This window comes from Engraulis encrasicolus, chromosome 13 (genome assembly GCF_034702125.1).
Source record: "Engraulis encrasicolus isolate BLACKSEA-1 chromosome 13, IST_EnEncr_1.0, whole genome shotgun sequence".
In the NCBI taxonomy this organism is placed as follows: Eukaryota; Metazoa; Chordata; class Actinopteri; order Clupeiformes; family Engraulidae; genus Engraulis; species Engraulis encrasicolus.
The window spans coordinates 21843615-21860929 of record NC_085869.1 but is presented as its reverse complement, the minus strand read 5'-3'; the positions used below and the strand labels follow the sequence as shown (position 1 = coordinate 21860929).

Below are 17315 nucleotides of genomic sequence, written 5' to 3'. Positions count from 1 at the left end.
TCACAGTCTAAAGTAAACTGAGATTACTCTGAGTTGTATGTTTGATTAGTCTACTTAGGAATATGTTTCAACTGTTCTGAAACAGAAAGACGGGCGAGGCAAGTTGTAGTAAGCCTACAGTTGCCTACAGGTTCAGGCTTTCAACATTGTGGCCAGTGAAGCATGTTGTTTATTGCTGGTGGCCATAGACACCCTCAGCCTACAAAATATTAACTGACTAATAATAATCAGATGACTGCTCCTAATCACTGGACCAATAAACTCGCGTTTAACTAACATCTGCAACAGACTGGCCTCGTTTACATGAGACATTCAATACAGAATTGACTCAATTTAATTTTGACTAAAGCTTAATTTCTGCTTTGAAAACATCATGTAAACACTTCACAATTCGGAGTTGAAAGTGCAATGTAAACTCTACTGAAGTATTTAATTCTGAATTATTAATGACCAATGATTAACCGAGTGCTATGAATGTTTTCAACATCACACACTTTTATTAGTAATTGAGGAGTCGTACAATGCTCCATGTGGGAGACCCTTCAATCTCATGGACCATAACAAGGCCCTCTGTGGATGACAACAATGTCCTCCTCAAGTCATGGGATGGCGCCAGTGATTCCAGAAGAGGCAGTGGAACCATTCATGTTCAAGAGCTCTTCCATGAAAATGCACAGGTCAGTTTGACGTCCTAATCACCCCCCCTCACCCTAGGGCAGTCATGGGTGTCGGACTTGTAACCCAAAGGTTCCACTCCTGACCCGCCAGGTTGGTGGGGGGAGTAATTAACCAGTGCTCTTCCCCATCCTCTTGCTGAGATACCCTGAGCATGGTAAGCCTACTCCTGCCGCACTGCCCATTGGGGGATGCCCCCTTGCATGGGTGAGGCATAAATGCAATGTATGTGTCATAATGACAACTGGAGTTGGAATTTCCCAGGTGGGATTTCACTTCCAGTATCTTGTGTTTTAGGCATATTCATGGCATTATTAGATGACAGCAGGCTAAAGGAGTATTATTATTACATGTATGACATATGACATACGTATTTACTTTAATTACTGCATATGGAAAGTGAAAGCCCATTGGGAAACTCCAACTCCCATTGTCATTGTGAAACAACACTCCACAGCACACAAGTGAACACTGACTGCACACAACGAAATTGAATTTATGCCTCACCCGTGGAAGGGGGCATCCCTCAATGGCGCCCCTAGGGAGCAGTGCGGTGGCACGGTACCATGCTCAGGATACTTCAGTCATGGAGGAGGATGGGGTAGAGCACTGGTTTATTACTCCCCCCACCAACCTGGCGGGTCGGGAGCGAAACCGGCAACCTTTGGGATACAAGTCTGACGCCCTAACCGCTAACCCATGACTGCCCATGAAGAGCTTGATCATGGAGAAATAATGTTAACTTTGTACCTGACTGCAGGTATCTCAGAGCCATGCGCAGCCGTGGTGGAGAGTGAAGCTGTTTGTGTGGGAGCCGGTGCTCTTCGGCACATGGGACGGAGTGTTCACCACATGCATGATCAACATCTTTGGTGTTGTTCTTTTCCTCAGAACAGGATGGCTGGTGGTGAGTTTGCATTGTGATGTTGTTTTGGCCTGAGTGACTGAATACACATTTTTGGTCAGAACTGCACTGCAGGTTTTTCAGAGGGAGAGAAAAAAAATATTTTTTTTGCCACATGTGCAATGTAAAAGTGTTTCACATTTACAGCAATTCAGAGTTGTTGTTCATATGAAGTTTAACTGAGGAAGGCAGAACGCAGAAACGTGTCTGTGTAATAAAGAAACCTATGCATGGTGCGACCTTTTTTCATTTTTCAGTTTTACAATATTTTGGTCAGCACCCTTAAAAAGGAAGAGAAAAACTGTTGGGTGACACCTGCTCCAACCCTTATGAATCATATGAAGTTTAAAACATGAACACCATGTAGGCCTACCTGAGATTTATATTTAAGCAAAAGCAAACAAAATGCATTGAACGGAAAGTCTGATCTGCTTACATGTTTAAACAGGTTGCTAGATGTGTGGTGTGTTATTTAGGCTGTACCTCTTTAAAATGGATTTCTCTTTGATTTGACACCCACCTCCAACTTCTCTTCTTCCGCTTGTGGTAATGAACGCAGGAATGAATGAATGGGGGTTTTTTTGCTTATTAAGAGGAGCCATAAGTACACTTAAGATAACCGATAGGGCACTCGCCTGCCATGCGGCTGACCCGGGTTCGATTCCCGGTCCAGGTCCTTTGCCGACCCCTCCCCGTCTGTCTCCCAATTCACTTCCTGTCCACCTCTCACACTGTCCTATCAAATAAATTCGAAAAACCCCCCCCCCCCCCAAAAAAAAAGACATGTAGACTTGCACAACAAATACACTCAAAGATCGCAAATACAGAGTATGAATAAAAGTGCATATATACGGTATACATTGTTTGTGTGTGTGTGTACTCGTTATTTACTCTTTATAAAAAAAACGTAAAAAAAACGAACTCCTCTTTGCAACTGCACTTGTTGTTCTGTATATCTCCTGTGCACTTTGTATTTGCTTGTGATGGCTTGATTATGTAATGTAATGTAATATAATCTATAATCAACCTGAAAGTGTCAGTCTGAAAGTGGAAGTAGTAACAGCATAGTGTGTCCTGTCCTGTCCCTCTACCAGGGCAATGCAAGAGTGGAAGTAGCACTGTACGTAACAGCATGGTGTGTCCCGTCCTGTCCCTCCACCAGGGCAATGCTGGCGTGCTGCTGGGGATGCTGCTGGTGTCCTTGGTGGTGGTGGTGGCCCTGGTGACTGTGTTTTCGGGGATCGGGGTGTGTGAGCGCTGCAGTGTGGGGGGCGGAGGGGTGTACTCCATGATCTCCACCGTGCTGGGGAGGCGCGTGGGAGGCACCATCGGCCTCCTCTACGTCTTCGGACAGGTGAGGATGGAAGATGAACATCAGAGGGATATAACCAATTCAAGCCTGATGCTGTGTATATTGACCTAGGCACCTAGAGCGACATAGACCTAGCATTCGGGCCCATGAGATTTGAGATTTTTTATTACAATGTGGGAATGGTAGAGCTGAATTAACACATTATAATGCATAAGGGTCATAGCTTTTAAATGCAACTCCTGTCATGTTTTCATGTGCTTCGGAGGTCGGGGATATTTGAGTTTTTAAAGGCTGAGGGCACCTCTCCAAAAAAAGGCTTAGGCATTTAGCAGGTACTTTTTGCAAATGCCTTGGGCTGTAATGGGTTAAAATAGTGTAAGGGATGTGCGCATATCCAGTCAAGCAGGTGCTGGATCAAACAAAGACGCGAAGGAGAAGAAGAAGAAGAAGAAGGAAAATCCACACACTGTTGCTGCTCACCGATTTATTCAACACAACGTTTCGACCTGAAATGATTTTCGTCAGGTGTACACGTCAGGTTGAGGCGGTGTGTTGAATAATTCGGTGTGCAGACAATGTGCAAATTCTTCTTCTACTTAATTGGAAATAGCCCTGCCAGCCTCAGTGCACACAAAACAAATCTGTGCACAACCTGTTTCTATTCATACCTAGTGTCAAAGTAAGTGGCAATCAAATGATGCTGATCACGCATCAAAGGATGTGCTCAGCACTCAATTTCCAAGTGCTGTTCAAATTGTTGAATTGTAAATTTGGGTGAATGCTTAATGTATAATTGTTCCCTATTAACAAATATAGTACGGATACACACGCTATGCATATAACATAAAAATTGACCTTCGGTCAGACACTCTTTCAGATGATTCTTATTTGAATGCCAGCCACTGTTGCCTCTGTATTGGTGCGCCTATTGTGTTTATGCATGTGTGTGTGTGTGTGTGTGTGTGTGTGTGTGTGTGTGTGTGTGTGTGTGTGTGTGTGTGTGTGTGTGTGTGTTTATGTGTGTTTACGTGTGTTTATGTGTGTTTATGCATGCCTGTGTGTGTTTGTGTGTGTGCGTGCGTGCGTGTGTGTGTGCGTGTGCGTATGCATGTGTTTGCAGTGTGTAGCCGGGGCCATGTACATAACAGGTTTCGCCGAGTCCATTGCGGAGGTGCTGGCTCTGCAGAGCGTGTGGGTGGTGCGGGGCATCTCCCTCGCCGTGCTGCTGGGTCTGCTCGGCATCAACCTGGCGGGGGTCAAGTGGATCGTACGCCTGCAGCTGGTGCTGCTGGGCATACTCGCCGTCTCCACACTGGACTTCATCATCGGGACCTTCTCTCATCTGGACCCAGGTCTGTGGGCGCCACTTACTGTATGTAGAGTCTTTATACTTTGTTACGTAGATCCAGTGAATTACTTCCTTGAAGGGTTGGGCATACTTGCTGTCTCCATATTAGAATGTATCACTGGAGACTTGTCACATATGGTCGTTACCAAATGGCATTCACAATCATGGGGGGATGGATGAGGACAAGGCGGGGGGCATGTGGACCTACTGGCTGCCTTAGCCTATGGATGCGATATTATATTGGGGCATTTGCACATTTTCAATCATCAAGCATTTCTACATGGTCTTGTCAACATGTACACAATACATTGTGAAAAAAATAATCAGAAAAAACTATTCTAACAGGGCATTTTCTCAGTAAGGGTAAAGGGGCACCTCGTCCAAATCTGTGCATGCCTATGGTCTTTACATTTTGTCAGATCCAATTGATTATTTCCTTGAATCCTTGAAGGGTTGGACATACTTACTGTCTCCATTTTAGAGTTTATCACTGGAGACTTAAGTCAGATGGACCCAGGTCAATTGGGCATACTTGCCTGTTGTCTTCACTTCAGTTTTTATCATTGGAACCCTCCCTCATCTGGCCAACGGTCTGTGGTCAATGCTTACTGTATGAGAGGTCTTTAGACTGTGTCAGACCTGATTGATTGTGTAGACCGGATTGGGGTACTTGCGGTCTCCGCTTTAAATGTCATCATTGGAACCTCCTTCCACCTGGACCTAGGTCTATATTGACCGCTACTTACTGCCTGTAGGGTCTTTACACCTTGTCAGACCCAATCAATTATTTCTCTGGAGGGTTGGGCATGCTATAGTTGCTGTCTTTACTTCATACTTTATCTAAAGCTTTTCCAGACTCCTTCATTGGACCCTTCTCCCATCTGGACCCAGGTGCTGTGGCCTGTGTTTACTGGGTATTAGGGGTTGTTTGACTCTGTCAGGCCTCATCAGTTGTTTCCTAGAGGGGATGGAGAGATACATGCCGTCTCCACTTTACATGTAGACTTCCGCACTGGAACCTTCTCACATCTGGATTCAGTTCTGTGGCCAATTACTTATGTGGGGTCTTTACACCTTGTCAGATCCAATCAATTGTTTCCTAGAAGGAAGCCAATACATATTATACAGTATGTGTCATGATATAACGTGTGTAAAGTGAAAATGTGAAAGTAATTCCTGGCAAGTGAATCCTTTCCAGGTTTCTATTGAGTCAGTCTCTGCATATCTCTGGCCTCTTATACAAAGACTTCAGTGGATTTCTTACAGAATCGGTTTGTGTAAGAGGAAATCTGAAAAAGATACATTTGCACCTAAATAGATAAACAGATGCATAAACAGATTTCTGGGATGATTCTTGTCCGATCCGATCCAGTCATATCCGATTTCACATGACTTTTTTCATGTTGAGTCAATATTAGTACATCTGAAAATATGTGTGAAAAGTTACTTACAAAGCATTTTTGTGCGCACAAGTAAAGTAACTAAGTTTTGTAGGCCTACGTGAGGCCCCTGGACTCTAGAACTCTTTGTACATTGACTCACCAGTAGGTGTCACTGTGGTATCATATGATTAGTGTTATTTTCCTGTTTTTTTCTGTTTGCCTTTTTTTCATTCTGCCCATTGGAGAGCAGCCCAGCCTAAAGGCCTTGTTGTGTACTTTCACTTTGTGGTTTTTAAGTGGCCAATAGGATAGTGCCTCCCTGGACTGGACTGGATGCTCCCAGCTGTTTCGGGTTTTATTCAATATTGAGGCAAAGATGGTACCTTCTAGAAAAGATGAATGGCCTCTCTGAAACTGAAATCAAACCGTCTCAACTATTTTGTGTATCATTTTCTTCTGTAAGTCGTGGTACCTTTGATCAGATCAGGGAAGTTGAAGTTGCCTGTCATTTTAAGTGTTTATACAGTTTTTAAAGTAACATAGAGAGAGGGAGAGAAAGAGAGAGAGAAAGTGTGTGTGTGTGTGTGTGTGTGTGTGCGTGCGTGCGTGCGCGTGTGTAAAAAAAAAGAGGGGGCGTTGGTTGTGTTGCATTGTTCTGAGTGTAGTAGGAGATGAGGAGGGGAAGGGAAGGGAAGTGTATGAGACGTGATGGGGGCGCCCAAAGCCCCCGTGGTGTGTTTACTCAACAGGCCTTTGTGCTGAAGGAAAAGGGGCAGAATGTTTCAGACGTACGGGGGCCTGTATGTACTCCCAGTCCCCGCACTTGTACTCGCCCAGCAGCGGTTCTACCTATTTGGGGGCCCTAGGCAAAATATAGACATGGGGCCCCTTTAAAGGGACACTGTGTGAGATTTTTAGTTGTTTATTTCCAGAATTCATGCTGCCCATTCAGTAATGTTAGCTTTTTCATGAATACTTACCACCAGCATCAAATTCTAAGTATTCATTATGACAAATTGCACTTTTCATACATGAAAAGGGGGATCTTCTCCATGGTCCGCCATTTTGAATCTCCAAAAATAGCCATTTTGAGCTGCAAAAATGACTCTACTTGGACAATACCAGAAATTATTTGTTCATTACTTAGTAAACTTTCATGTAAATATCAAATTTGGCGATAGCCAACCCAGTTTCAATGAGTAGCATAGTTGCAGTACCTTTCTTGACCATTTCCTGCACAGTGTCCCTTTAAATTATTTTCGCTGGTATTTACCATGGCAGGACTGACTGTTGGGGGCCCCCTACAATGGGGGCCTTGGGCAACTAGCCTAGTCTGCTTATTGGTAAAACTGGCTCTGGACTCGCCCCTTCCCTGCCGGCCTGCCTCCCTGCCTTCAGGAAGTCGATTCCAGAGCTTCCTGTTCTCCTGATTATCAGCTTCCTGTCCAGGGTTGCTCTGTGCAAAAGGCTTGCATGGGGGCAGTGAGCTGTGTTTCCCTGTGGCGAAGGCTGAGGCTAGAGAGAAAGAGAGAGAGAGAGAGAGAGAGGGTGGAGAGAGAGACAGACAGAGAGAGCCAAAAAGACATACACACACACACACACACACACACACACACACACACACACACACACACACACACACACCCACACACACACCCACACACTCACACACATTCAGCCAGAGGCAGACAGAGAGACACATACAGTACACACACATAGCCAGAGGGAGAGAAAGTGGTGTAGCTCAACCCACAGCAGCAGTGTGTGTGAAGTGGGAGTGAGTGGGAGTGAGTGTGGCTGTGGGGTGTGTGAGTGAGAGTGTGACCGCCAGGGTGGTGCTGCAGCAGCAGTGCGTGAAACTTTACCCCGGCACGTCTCCCTGTCGCCTCCCTCTCCCTTCACCTCCTCCAGCTCCTCCAGCTCCTCCTCCTCCTCCTCCTCCTCCTCCTCCTCCTCCTCCTCCACCTCCACCCTCCCCCCTCACTGCAGGCGTGGAGTGGGGCCCTCGCCGGCCCACAACTGCATTGTGTGCATGTGTGTATGTGTGTGTGTGTGTGTGGCGGGGGGGAATGGAGGCAGTGGGACGGTCCAGGGTCCAGGTTTTTCCAATTAGGCCTGGTTTGCGCCGGGGGTAGTGAGCTCACCGCTGGCGGTCATCCAGCGAGCCGATCATTTGCTCGCCGTGTGTTGGTTCGCTCCCTTGCTCACTCGCTCCCTCGTCCACGGGGCAGAGTGCCGCAGTGGGCGGGCTACCTGCCACTGGCTGCCAGGCAGGAAAAGTCGTAGCTGCCGGCCGCGGCACTGGCAGACGTGTTTACAGTTTGATAACGCCGGTAATCGGCCTGTCAAGGCCAGGTGCTGGGCTCCGGGACGGGGGAATGGATACAGGGTTGTGTGACTACCGCTGTCATGTCATGTCGATTTGGAAGTCATCATCTTCTTCTTCTCCTCTCCTCTCCTCTCCTCTCCTCTCCACTCCTCTCCTCTCCTCTTCTCGCCTCTCTTTTCCTCTCCTCTTTTCCTCTCCTCTCCCCTCTTCTCCTTTCCTCTCCTCTCCTCTCCACTCCTCTCCTCTCCTCTCCTCCCTTCTCCACTCCTCTCCTCTCCCCTCCTCTCCTCTCCTCTCCTCTCTCCTCTCCTCTCCCCTGCTGCTGGATGTCAGAGCCAGTGGGAGGGAGGGAGGGAGGGATGGTGGCGACTGTAATGTGGGTGTGTTGTGGAACTTTTTGTGAAACGGCAAAAAGCAGACTCCCATGCGCTTTTAAATAGTAGTGTGAAATGTTACACTGGATGGGAAAGCGAGGGTCCATATTTTTTTCTCTTTATCTTTTTGGGGATATTTTCATTTCGAATATCCATGATTATAAAACAAAAACATAGTTATCGTTGGCGGGACTGTTTCAGATTATTGTGTCAAGTAAGTAGAGATAACGGTTAAATGCTGTGTTTTGGAGCTGGAGTGGCCCATTGAAATTCACTGTTGAAAGATGGGAATGACTGTCAAAACACACCACAGAACGCAACACCCTTTCTCTAAATCTCAACTATGTGTGTGCGCAGGGCCGCTGACAGCTTTGGCTGGGCCCGGGACAAAGACGTCTGAAAGGACCCCAAATCCAATCAATACACTGTAATGAGAATCCAATTCTAGGCCTGGGACAAGTGAACCCTTTGCCCAAACCCCGCCCCGCCCCTGTCGGCTTCCCAGAGTGTGCGGTTGAAACGTTAGCAGTTTTGTTTCCCAGATCACCCATTTCATTCCACAGACCATAATAGTCACACCCTGTAGCCCCCTTCAGGCATGTCATGATGTGATAGTGCAGTCAGTGGTTACCCAAACTTTTCTGCCCCCCCCCCCCCCCCCCCCCCCTTTGGACCTGAGAAATTTAGCTACCCCATCTCAGTCCTCACCCCCATTTTTCAAATTGCAAGAATCGTTTTGCCCATTTGAAAGTCACAGAAAAGTAAATACATGTATTAACCATAAAACTGTAAAGAAACAATTCATGAAATTATGTAGAAAATGAACCTGTGTCTTTCCCATTCTTATGCAAAGTCTTTTATGTCTGCGACCGCCCTCCTGTGGTACCTCCGCGGCCCCCTAGGGGTCCCGGCCCCCAGTTTGGGAACACCTGTGATGGTGGCTGGCTCCTCTTCTCTTTTCACCTCAGGTCAGGTCGGCGTATAGCCGTGTGATTCACGGTGACAAGTGCTTCCTGCGGTTTTAGTGGCTGAACCACAGAGCATAACCGGCTGCCTTCAGGGATCTAATGAAGACTGAGAAATGTTATGCAGAATGGGCGAGCGGGACAGCTATTGTGTGTGGTTATTCGCTCTCAAGCATTCCAATCTGAGCTGTCCTCTCCTCATTTATTTAAGTGGGCTTGGTAGTTAGTTTTCTTCACTGTTTAAATACTTCTGCTGGACCTTAAATGGCTTGTGTTTCTCTCACTGGAAAAGAAGCCTTCCTCTTGACCCATACCATTTGCTAAGGGTATGTCATGGTCTGTTCAGTACTGTTGGGTTCACTGGACAACACAGATGGGCTGTAGTAGTGCTGTGCATGTTGTTTGACTGGCGGCTGACCTGCGTGGGTAACAGCCCTAAACACACGTCGCTCAGCACCGCCACCATCACAATTGGACAGGAAGCTACTTATGTGTTCATGGGTTTTGAGTTAAGGGTGTTAACCGGACTCACCCAACATTTTTGGATCGTGACAAAAGAAAAAAGGCAGGAAGCTGATTGGTGCAGCTCCTCCTAAAGCCTCCACATCACCACTTCCTGTTCCCAGTCCTCAGATGTGAGACGCTATAAATAGCGGCGTCGTGCTTCAAGTCCTGTCACAAAAGACGGTTGGTTGGTTTGACACTTCATATTCCTGTTTCGCTTTGCCTGTGCATGAAATAGGCTGCAGGTCGGAGAAGGTCTGTCTACAGAAATGGTACATAACAAGGCCCACTGTTGACTTGGAGAAGCAGGCCATGGTGCCCTTATAATTTGGGTTCAAATGATACTATCTATTCTATATCTTATTTTATGCAGCAGACCGCAGTATGGTTTCTCATACGTAGTTGTTATCGCTGCTGAGTTGCTACTACCTGAAATTTCATCTGGATTATATTTGACAAAAAAAGATGATTATCCTTTTCTATCGTTCAGAATATATCAAACAAGCATTTTACTGTCAAATTACATTATTTTTATCCTTATATCTCTATATAGTCTATAGTCCTACTTAGCAGCGTGTAATCCACCCTTTCCTGGCAAAATGAAATTCGAAAGTAATTTCAGTGTGTCTGTATTTGATTTTACGCAAACTGTAATCATCTGTGTTTTTTGCGATGACCACCAGTCAAAAAGACTTGGCTTACTAAGCCATTGCAACGCGAGCCTGATCTGGTTCGCTGTTCTGGCAATGAGTTGTGCAGGCCTTGATCCTTAGCTGCTGCAGTCGTAGGCCAGAAGCAAGCAGTCTACCTCTCTCTCTCCCCCTCTCTCTCCCCCTCTCTCTCACTCGTTCCCTTCCTGAGTGCTGTGACTTGCAAGGGGTAGGAACAGACTGGGCTTCTGAAAAGGGTGGCGACTTCCTTTTGGATAAACATGTCATTAATCTGAGAGAACACATTCTTTCCCATCACAAGATAACCAAGAGGGAAATGGTTCATGCTCCTGCACAGGCAGGCCGGGCCCAGATTTTGACTCTCTTTTTTGGATTAATGCTTTTGTGTCTCTGCAGGCTGGCCGGCCGGCCATAGCTTTTGGCTCGGTGCATCCAGAGGAAAGCCATTGTGTTGGAGCGAACTGGGGTGCATTTCTTGATACCAAATTGCTAACTACGTTAGCTACTTTGTTGTTTGCAATGCAATTTCTCATTGGCAACTACTCAAGTTGCTAACTCCTAACAACTATGCTTCGGAGAATTGCACCACATGTACTTTCTAAAAAAAACCTTCTAGACCAGACATATATTTTCACTCCCTGCTATTGGCACAGACGTTTTAAAAGTCTACTGCAAGCTGTGCTGAATTGCATTGCAATGCCTGTGTTGTTTCTATTGATGACATCATATGGCATTATATTATTTTGCTTTGCTACAGTCGGCTGTGTGAGAGCGCATCTTTCTAGTGTCACCGCTGGGACCACTTGGGTGAACAAATTGTGCGTCCCACCCAGTGTTCTCTCGCTCGCTGGCTGGGCTGCAGCAGGCCATATCTCCCACCAGGGCTGCCGACTGGGGGGACAATGGGGTATGTTGTCCTGGGCCCAGGGACATAGGGGGCCCAGAATTGGGTGCCCATTACATTGTATGTATTGGGCAGGGGACCCTTTTAGATGACTTTGTCCCAGGCCCTGTCTCCCACCGCTGCCTGCCTGCCTACCTGCCTGTGCAAATGGCCCCTCTGGCGGCGCCTGTTTTCAGGCTTGTTTTGTTTTGCCTGCGAATCGAACACACCCATGGAGCTGTGTATGCGCTGTGCAGTGCAGCCGAGCCGTGTGTGTGTGTGTATGTGAGTGTGTGTGTTCGTGTGTGTGTGAGGCCCTCTCACATCACACACACCCTCATTAGCTCTTGCGCCGAACCGCGCTATTGAACTTGGCGAACCCGGCCAAACCCGGAGTGTCAGGCCCGGCCCTTGGCTTTTGCACGCATCTTGGAAGGGGGGGGAGGCCCTTATCCCCCCTGGACAGTTATGTAAGGGGCCGGAGCTGGAGCTGGAGCTGGATTAGACACCCACCCAGTCCAGTCAGGGCCCGGCCCACTAAGAGGTCTGGAGGACGGCCAGGCTGTCGGGGAGTCGGCCTCACCCTCCATGTTCCATGTTCCATGTTCCTTGCTCCATGCTCCATATCAGTCGATGTCACCTCGATGTCATGTCGAATCACTATGTCACCTCCAGGGCTCACCGGGACCGAAATGGAATGGACAGTCTGCAGGATTTATGTACACTTGAACCACCTGGGCTCTAAATGTACTTTTTTCATCACCAGACAAAATGTCTAATAGATGTTATACTTACTTGCCAATCCAAACTCACACACTCCCTAATGGCTCAAAGTGGCTAGTAGGTTGGTCTTTTCTACCAGCCAAACTCAAATTTGACCAGCATTTGGCTGGTTGGCTGGTGTTAATTTACAGCCCAGTGTCACCACTATAAGCAGCTTGTGGGGGGTTTGTAATGGCTGAGGGCAGGTCCGCTGACAGCTTTGGGTGGGTCCAGGATAAAGTAATCTAAAAGGGGCCCCCCACCCAATGATTACAATGTTATAAGTATCCAATGATGGGCCTCATCTCTCCCTGCGCCCAAGACAAGTGACCTGTTTGTCCCCCCCATGTTGGTTTCCCTGGCTGGGGGAACCAGGTGTGCCTTTTTATACTCGTATCCACATAAGAGTCATATTAAGTGATGAGATCATTTGTCATCCACTAATAGTGGTCCTCAGAGCATTCTCATATCCAATGTGGTGTTTAGCCTGTGTTTAACACTGTGTCGAACTACGCTGTAGAGAAAGATAGGGGTGTGTTTGCCTTGAGTCAGTTTGCTCGTCCAGTTTTTGGGTTTTGTACATTCCTCATGAAGCTCTGAAACCTCAGAGCATCTGTCATGATATGAAATCTTCACACATTAGAGCAAAAAAAAGTACTTTCAGGGCTGTATGTGGAATGTGATGGGTACAAGGACACAAGAAATGTAGTAGAGTAGAGTAGAGTAGAGTAGAGTAGAGTAGAGTAGAGTAGAGTAGAGTAGAGTAAAGTATAATTTATTGATCCCGAGGGAAATTAAGGAAAGGAAAGGAAATGTAGGGTTTTGTACCAACAATATTTGTTTAAATGTTCATTTTACAATATATTTTATATAACATTCTTTATATATTCCATTGCTTATTGAGATAAATGGCAAGTTAATGAATGTTTTCAAGTCAAGTCAAGTCAAGTGTACTTTATTGTCAAAAATCAAATGTAACATTAGCACAGAAGTTTGAAATTGCCTTTGACCAGTCTCCAATGTGCACTTTAACTAAAACATTTAAATAAGACATTGACAATAATCTTTCTCACACACCCACACCCACACCCACCCACACACACACACACACACACACACACACACACACACACACACACACACACACACACACACACACACACACACACACACACACACACACACACACACACACACACACACACACACACACACACACACATACATTGTTTTCAAGTGAAGTTTACATCAAATGTTTGGAATTATTGAACATCTATAGGCCTTTTAAAAGAATCAACCTTTTCTTGACTGATTTGGGTGTAAACTGTATATTTACAGAGCATGGGTTCGTTGGCTACTCTGAGACAGTTCTGCACAAAAACCTGCTGCCAGACTACACCTCTGGAGAGACCTTCTTCACCGTGTTCGGGGTCTTCTTCCCAGCAGCCACAGGTGAGGACAACATTTAGCACATCAGGCACAAATCTTTATACAGTATATTGTTTGTATATCATCTAATTAAGGAAGCTGACAGGGGGGAAGGGCAAAGGGGTCCGTTGTCCCAGGCCCGGGAGGAGAAGGGGCCCAGAATTGGGTCCCCATTACATTATGTGTATTAGGTGGGGGGGCCCTTTCAGACTACTTTGTCCTGGGCCCAGCCAAAGCTGTCAGCGGCCCTGTCCATAATATCTATTAATTCATGTATTATATATCTTGTGTATATTATTTGTAGACATATTTTAAAATATGGCCATAGGAGGGAAACAATGGCTAACAGTTTTTCTTTATCTGCTGTAAATATTCGGTAAATGTTAGATATTCTGTACTATGACCTTGAAAAAAATATGAGTGGAGAGTAGAGTGAATGTGTGAAAAATGTACTATGCACTAGAAAGACATGCTGTTTTTCAATTTAGTTATATTTGTCATTCTACAAAAACACTAAATCCAAGGTATATAACATTGCTACTGTATTCCTACGGTATAAATGAATGTGCTTTTGCCCCTTCAATTCCAGAAATCCAGAAGTACTGCAATATCCATTTCTTGACTCATTGAGACGTGAAACACATGTCTCTGTCGTGTCATCTGCTTATTTATTGTGCGTGATTGTTATGGGAGCCTACTTTAGGTTACGTTAGCCCGGTTCACGTTCGACTTGGCAGGTAGCGCTTGCGCTAAAGTGGAGCTCCCCCCCCACCAGAGAGCCATAACAACACTGTTGCCATGGCTTTACGAGGGGGGAGCCGCCAGCCAGCCCTTTTCCTCACGTCTCAGCCCAGTCACTCAGCACAGGAACACAGAGCTCAAGTTCCTCCACTTCCCCTCTTATCAGTGCCCCGTCTCCTGTCAAGTGCTGTTCTCACATTCAGACAATTTGTTCCTGAAAAGGTTGGGATTTGATCGTTTAATGTCATACGCACACGTACACACACAAAGATAAATATACACACCATAGAATCCATTCAGGGCTTTTTCTATACCTGTATCATGCAAACGTATTCATGGGAAAGGTCACGGACAATAATTCTGTCACCATCCTGGAACTGGGCGTGTGGTGATGTCTGCCTTGGCGTGGAGGCTGGGAGAGGTGCACTGATTTGGCCTCAGTGTCCTCGGCCTGTAACTCCAGTCTCTTCCTCCTGTCTGTCCCCTATCTCTGGTGTGGTGGTAGTGGGATGGCGGTTATCTGTCTCTGGTGTGTACTGTAGGTGTGCTGGACGGCTTTTTTCTATTTTGACATACAGAATAGGATACATTTTATTTTTTATTCTGTTCATTGAATCTTTATTTTATTATTCTATTCTATTCTGCTCTGCTCTGCTCTGCTCTGCTCTGCTCTGTTCTGTTCTGTTCTGTTCTGTTCTATTCTATTCTATTTTGTCTCTGTCTTCTGTCTCTGATGTGCAGGTATTTATTCTTTTCTATTGAACATAGAATAGAATATATTTTATATTTTATATTTTATTCTACCGGTATTCATAGATTCTTTTATTATCATAATTATTCTATTCTATTCTACTCTACTCTATTCGTCTGTCTCTGTCTTCTGTCTCTGATGTGCAGGTGTGATGGCCAGCTTTTTTCTACTCTATTGACACATAGAATAAAATGTGTTTTATATTTTATATTTTTATTCTATTCATTGATTGATTGTTTTTTTATTATTCTATTCTGTTCTATTCTATTCTGTTTTGTTCTATTCTATTTTATTTTATTCTATTCTATGCTATGCTATGCTATGCTATGCTATGCTATGCTATGCTATGCTATCAATTCTACTCTCTTTTATTCTATTCTGTATCTGTCTTCTGTCTCTGGTGTGTAGGTGTGATGGCCGGCTTTAACATGAGCTCGGATCTCCAGCGGCCTGAGCAGAACATCCCCGTGGGAACGCTGGCTGCTGTCTGTACTTCGTGAGTGTCTCTTCTTACATGTAGCGAGGCCTGAGTGAATCCAGAGAGGGCGGCCTAGGCCGTCTGTATCCCTTGTCCCAACTGTGGATAAAGAAAGCCAGTCCTGTTTTAGGCGCCCCTCGAAAGAATTGAAGTATTCATAGTAAGCCAAACAAGTTTTGGAAATAGATCGAGGTTATCTCTGGAACATCTTGCATCTGCATCAGCTCACATTGGCCTGCTTCACAGAAAAATCCATTTTTGTCCCGCACACGTCTATTATTGGACGTCTGACTTCTTCTTCTGTCTCTCTGTGGGACTGTGGCAGGTGGTTCCTGTATCTCGTCTTTGTGTTCCTGCTGGGAGCCATCTGCACCAGAGAGGCTCTGCACAACGACTTCTTGATCGCCGAAAAGGTGCGCAACTTTTTTTCAAATGATACTTTTTGGGGCTATTTGAACCTTTGAACTTCATTCGTTTTTTAAAGATACTTTTTGGGGCTATTTGAACCTTTATTGGGTAGGACAGAGAGTGAGAGAGTGGCCGGAAAATATAGGGAGAGAGATGGGGAAGGAGCGGGAAATGACCCCGGGTTGGAAATCAAACCTGCGAAAAAGGAAACAAAAGCAACTTGGGAGACAAGAAGTGATTTGAGCGGCACAAGTGATAGTCTTTTTTTTTTAAAGTATTTTTTGGGGGCTTATCAGCCTTTATTGGTTTTTGTGAGACAGGACAGTGGAGGAGGGACAGGAAGTGAGCTGGGAGAGAGAGATGGGGAAGGACCGGCAAAGGACCCAGACTGGGAATCGAACCCGGGTCGGACGAGTGGTAAACGTGTGCCCTACCATATCAGCCACGGTAGGGCCACAAGTGATAGTCTTTAGTTGAATTTTTATTATGTAATGAGCTGTGATGTGGCTCTGAGACACCTGCAGCAGTCAATTAGAATATCGGAATGCACACTGGCAGAGAGAGTGCTGTATGCAGCACATACAGTATAGCACAACAGCCGGTGGATTCAACCTTGGACTTCATCGAGTGGGTCCAACAAAACAGACCTGAATTTTAATCAACAGGCGTGTTGTGTTGAAAAACAATGGAATCGGATGTTGGCAGAGCAGTGCTTCGCGCATTCATGCAGTCTGCTATTAAACGTGAGACTCGTCGACTTCGCGCATTCATGCAGTCTGCTATTAACGGTCAGACTCGTCGATTTTGTCACTTGTGTCGCTCTGACTCTAAAAACAGTCCAGCGACGCTGTGTAGCTTTTGACTGTTTTGCTGCGTTCGTGTGGTGTGTCTAGTCACCGGCGATTTGATCTGCATGCAGCGGCTACAGTAGCAGCCTCTGACTTTGAGCCATGTTTCCTTGTTTGCACCTTGCAAGGTCCAACTTGAAGCACCTTGGAAGTCCCATGAAAGTCCCATGGTATGCGCATGGGGCGGGAAATAAGTGGCTCCGACTCACTGTACTGTACATTGGTAAAGCATTACACTGTGGTGTGAATGAGTCAGGAAGAAACCAAAAAGTCAAATAATGCCTGCTGTACCGTGGGAGAGGGAACTCTGAATGTCTGCCAGGTGGGTCTAAAGTCCTCCACACACTCGGCACAATGTGCGAAGCACTGCTCTGCCAACATCCGATTCCATTGTTTTTCAACACAACACGCCACCTGTTGATTAAAATTCAGGTCTGTTTTGTTGGACCCACTCGATGAAGTCCATGGTTGAATCCACCGGCTGTTGTGCTATACTGTATGTGCTGCATACAGCACTCTCTCTGCCAGTGTGCAGGGCCCATGGCAAGCAAA

At 45.9% G+C, this 17315-nt stretch overlaps 1 protein-coding gene across 1 annotated transcript; it reads left to right on the top strand.

Annotated features, from left to right (window-relative positions):
• The first annotated feature begins 505 nt into the window (after window positions 1–505).
• Window positions 506–16459, top strand: slc12a8 (solute carrier family 12 member 8). Its single transcript, XM_063213434.1, has 7 exons — window positions 506–677; window positions 1436–1582; window positions 2742–2933; window positions 4012–4243; window positions 13448–13561; window positions 15438–15525; window positions 15833–16459. The coding sequence occupies exons 1-7, from the start codon at window positions 522–524 to the stop codon at window positions 15969–15971; spliced, it is 1068 nt and encodes a 355-aa protein (XP_063069504.1). The 5' UTR covers window positions 506–521; the 3' UTR covers window positions 15972–16459.
• The last annotated feature ends 856 nt before the right edge of the window (window positions 16460–17315 follow it).

Bases quoted from the DNA above. Each gene is read 5' to 3' on its own strand.
- slc12a8 (XM_063213434.1), top strand. From the start codon at position 522: ATGCTCCATGTGGGAGACCCTTCAATCTCATGGACCATAACAAGGCCC. The intron at 678-1,435 runs GTCAGTTTGACG...ACCTGACTGCAG, and splicing joins TCTTCCATGAAAATGCACAG to GTATCTCAGAGCCATGCGCA. The intron at 15,526-15,832 runs GTGAGTGTCTCT...GGACTGTGGCAG, and splicing joins CTGGCTGCTGTCTGTACTTC to GTGGTTCCTGTATCTCGTCT.